This window comes from Halyomorpha halys, unplaced genomic scaffold, assembly GCF_000696795.3.
Source record: "Halyomorpha halys isolate HHAL.00 unplaced genomic scaffold, Hhal_1.1 Scaffold1971.1, whole genome shotgun sequence".
NCBI classification, from domain to species: domain Eukaryota; kingdom Metazoa; phylum Arthropoda; class Insecta; order Hemiptera; family Pentatomidae; genus Halyomorpha; species Halyomorpha halys.
In genome coordinates, this window is record NW_027106173.1 from 1 (window position 1) to 3,852 (window position 3,852).

The 3,852-nt window shown below is 35.3% G+C and overlaps 1 protein-coding gene across 1 annotated transcript in view; it reads right to left on the minus strand.

Annotated features, from left to right (window-relative positions):
- Nucleotides 1-18: 18 nt before the first annotated feature.
- Nucleotides 19-3,852, minus strand: part of LOC106690920 (ankyrin-3) — a gene marked incomplete at its 3' end in the record, with an annotated part of 5,358 nt that continues 1,524 nt past the window's right edge. Inside the window, exons 2-3 of the mRNA XM_067053707.1 lie at nucleotides 2,937-3,382; nucleotides 19-1,284 (exon numbers count right to left, since the gene is read on the minus strand). Coding sequence (XP_066909808.1) covers nucleotides 19-1,284; nucleotides 2,937-3,382 — 1,712 coding nt within the window. The remainder of the gene's footprint in view (nucleotides 1,285-2,936; nucleotides 3,383-3,852) is intronic.

Consider the following 3,852-nt stretch of genomic DNA (forward strand, 5'->3'; position numbering starts at 1 on the left):
CTTATTCTTTATATCCACCTCTGCCCCAGCAGCAAGCAGTGTAGTCACCACTTCTAGTTCTCCATTATAGGCATGTAAATGTAATATTCCATCCCCATCGCTGAATCTCAAATTTAAGTCAGCCCCATTTTCCACAAGCAGCTTTAGAACATCTGTTTTATTGTTTCCGGCTGCAACGAATGCTGGAGTCTCCTCTTCATTATCCTGATGATCCACTTTGGCTCCAGCCTCCAATAGAGCGGCCACTATCCTTACGCAGCCTCCTTCAGCAGCATAGTGAAGTGCTGTCTGACCTTTTTCATTCATGATCTTTAGATTTGCACCGTTATGCAGCAGAAACTTCACGACATCCTCCTTGCAACCTCTAGATGCCACCATCAATGCAGTTGTTCCCCTGGCTTCTTGCATGTTAACAGCAGCTCCTTTCTGGCACAAAGTTCTCACAAGCTCAAGAGAACCTTCTCTTGATGCTAAATGCAGTGGAGTTCTACCATTTTTTGTTTGATCATTCACATTTAAACCCATTCCAATAAAAGTTTCCAAAACAGACGGATCAGAAGCTATGTGTAAAGGTGTGAGACTTTCATTATTTTTTAAATTTTTTGGGAGGCTCATTGTTTTTATTTCTTGTAACATTTCTATATTTCCGTAGCGAGCCACTAAATGAAATACTGTATCACCCACCTTGGACCTGAGATTTGTTCCACCGTTCATCATTAATGTTTTTAACACTTCTACATTCTGAGATTCCACGACAATCTCAAGAAGGCTCTTACCATCTAGAAATATTTCAGGATCCGCTCCTTTCTTCAGTAACATCTGCATTCCACGGACATTACCTGCCCTGACTGCTTGAAATAGTGGAGATTCATCGAAGTGATTCTTCTGGTTCACGTACAATCCTCCCTCCAGCAGAACCTCCAGTGCTCCATTCTGGCCTCCAGCTGCAGCAATATGGAGGTACGTGTCTCCTCTAAAAAGTAACTTGTCAATTTTAGCACCGGCTAACAACAGAGCCTTAACTGAAGATACACAATTATTTTTTACAGCCTCTTCTAACGGAGTTGCATTTTGGGAATTCAAGCGTTCCAGATTTGCCTTCAGGAAACCAAGGGCAACAATGGAGGAAAAGTTGTCATGCCTTGCAGCCAAATGGATTAGGTTTTCTCCGGACTGAGTCGACCCATTGACATCACCACCCTCATTGGCTATGGCTATAATATCTGCATGACTATTCCTTATAACTGCTTCTTCCAGACGATTCGCTAAATCTTTGTGTCCTTCCTGAAACAGACCATATCATCATCACTTATCATGTAATAAGTGAACCATTATTATTCCAAATACTACCTATAATTAAATACTATTTATTTGTTTGCATTCTCACTAATAGGTTATCTGATAATAATTAAACAAGTCAGATTACTTCATACTACTAGACAAGTGGACTTGCACTGGCTCTAGATAAAATTAGCACAAAATACGAGCATAACTCGAAATGCTTTAAGGAAGACAGAGCAGAGTGAATTTTTGCTTTTTTTTTAGTTTGTCAAAACTTTTTTTGTATTCTAAAACTCAAATAGCTAAGGATCACACCTCAATAGCTTAGGATTAAACATGGATATTTCAAAAACCCTCAGAAACAAAGATAAAACAATAAAATCAGAATTACAGTTTTTAAAATCAATTGGTTTCCTGACACAAATATGACATTGAACAGACAAAAAAAAATTAATAAATAATTTTTTTTAAATAAATAATTCAAATTTTATCCATTATAGTCTCAAAACCATTTATTTCTCTTATAAGTCTAACGTTTCGTACAATCTGGTCATCTTCAGGGACAATCTACTTAATACAACTTTGAAACTATATAATTAAAAAAAACTCAATTTGTTTTTGACCTGGCCATAATAGCCTGCATGGAGTTAGTTTTTTTAATTATATAGTTTCAAAGTTGTATTAAGTAGATTGTCCCTGAAGATGGCCGGATTGGCCGAAACGTCGAACTTATAAGAGAAATAAATGGTTTTGAGGCTATAATTGATAAAATTTGAATTATATATTTTTTAAAAATTACCAGTCTCAAGAAAATATTAAGATTATAAATTAATAAATAATAATAAAATTAAACAAAAGTATGCAAAATTAAATAAGGTATGAATGGTGTTAATGATCAATGATACATTAAACCAAACAAAAACAAACAATATCCCATTTTCAAGCCATGTTGAAACATTAAAAACACACATTGTAACATATATTATAATTTTCTGCTAATTTTATCATTTATTTATTATATTTGATATTTCACATCACACCTCAAAAGCTGATGATTAAACCTAGATATTTCAAAAACCCTCAGAGACAATGATATAACAATAAAATTAGAATTTCAGTTTTTAAAACCAAATGGTTTACTAACTCAAATAGACCATCAAACAATAAAAAAAAAAAATTTATCTAGAGACCGTTGACAGTATATGTTAATGTGATTCTACTGTATTTATCCTAATGAAAAGTGATTTTTAATAGTTAAATTGATTCAAGAATTAAATTAATGTTGGGTGTTAATACTTCACTTCAATTAACTAATATTAAATTATGAAGATGGTCAGGGGTCCGGTCACAAGAAAACAAAAATAGTTAACCTTGATGAGAAAATGGTTAGGGGAGGGATCAGAATATAACACCAATAAGTTGAAAGAACTTGTTTAATACTGCCAACGTTTTGGCATGAATTTCTAGCCTTCATCAGGCTTAGTCATCAACTTCATAAGTCAAGACTTAGTTTTCCGATTTCCTACTAACAGCACTGATGAATGATAGAAATTCTGCTCAAAACGGCCATATTAAATAAGTTCTTTCAACTTATTTGTGTTATATTATGACCACGCCTCCAACCATTATTCCTATATTAAAAAATCATATCTTACCATCGACGGTTGTAATACAGCAGTCCAAGGCACCTTATACTTAGATACAAGAGAGGACATTATCCTGGTCACATGAGAAGGCAACTTTAATACACCTGACTTTAAGAGCTTAACTAGCAAAGCCATGGCCTTCTCCACATCCTGGCGTGGGAACACAAAATCACCTGTCAGCCAGGCTCTCAGATAATCAGACTGCAGCTGTCGTACCTGGTGACACACATCGGCCAGCTGGCAGCAAGACTTGGCCTCTTCTGTCACTAAGGAGTAGAGTAATGCCAGCAGAAGACATTGTGGACTGTTCAGCTCCATGTCAGCGACTGCAGATCCCTGGTAGATGTAGGCCCTAGCACCGTAACTAGCACCAGCCAAGACTTTGTCAAGAATAGTGTTACGGCCTAATAATGCCATTCGCTCAAATAATTGCTGCCAAATAGCCATAGTTGTTTCTAGAAATGTAGAAAAATGAAAATTATTATCTAAGGATTTTTTTTTTTCATATATGTATATACATACAACTAATTTTTGAATCATTATATCTGTGACCAAGCATTAATATTCTAAGTCAAATTGGTAAAAAATATAGTTTTTGGTACATTGTTTCCTCAGGATTGTTATATCTTAAAACGCCCATTATCTTTTTATATGTAACTAAATTTGAATAAATCCAATATTATGAAAACATTTATATCCACTGTGAAAAATAAAAGAGCTATTTATACAAATAATTGATTTGGTGGCAGAAATTGATTTAAAATTACTAAATTGCTAAACTTCAGCCTCCACTGGCTCATTACCAGTGATGCGGCGAGAGGGATGCGCTGGGATCTCTCGAGCTCTGCTCTACCCCTCACACGTGGGGGATAGAGTGGGCTCAGGGATCCTCAGGTCGATTCTGTAAATATTTTATATATTATTT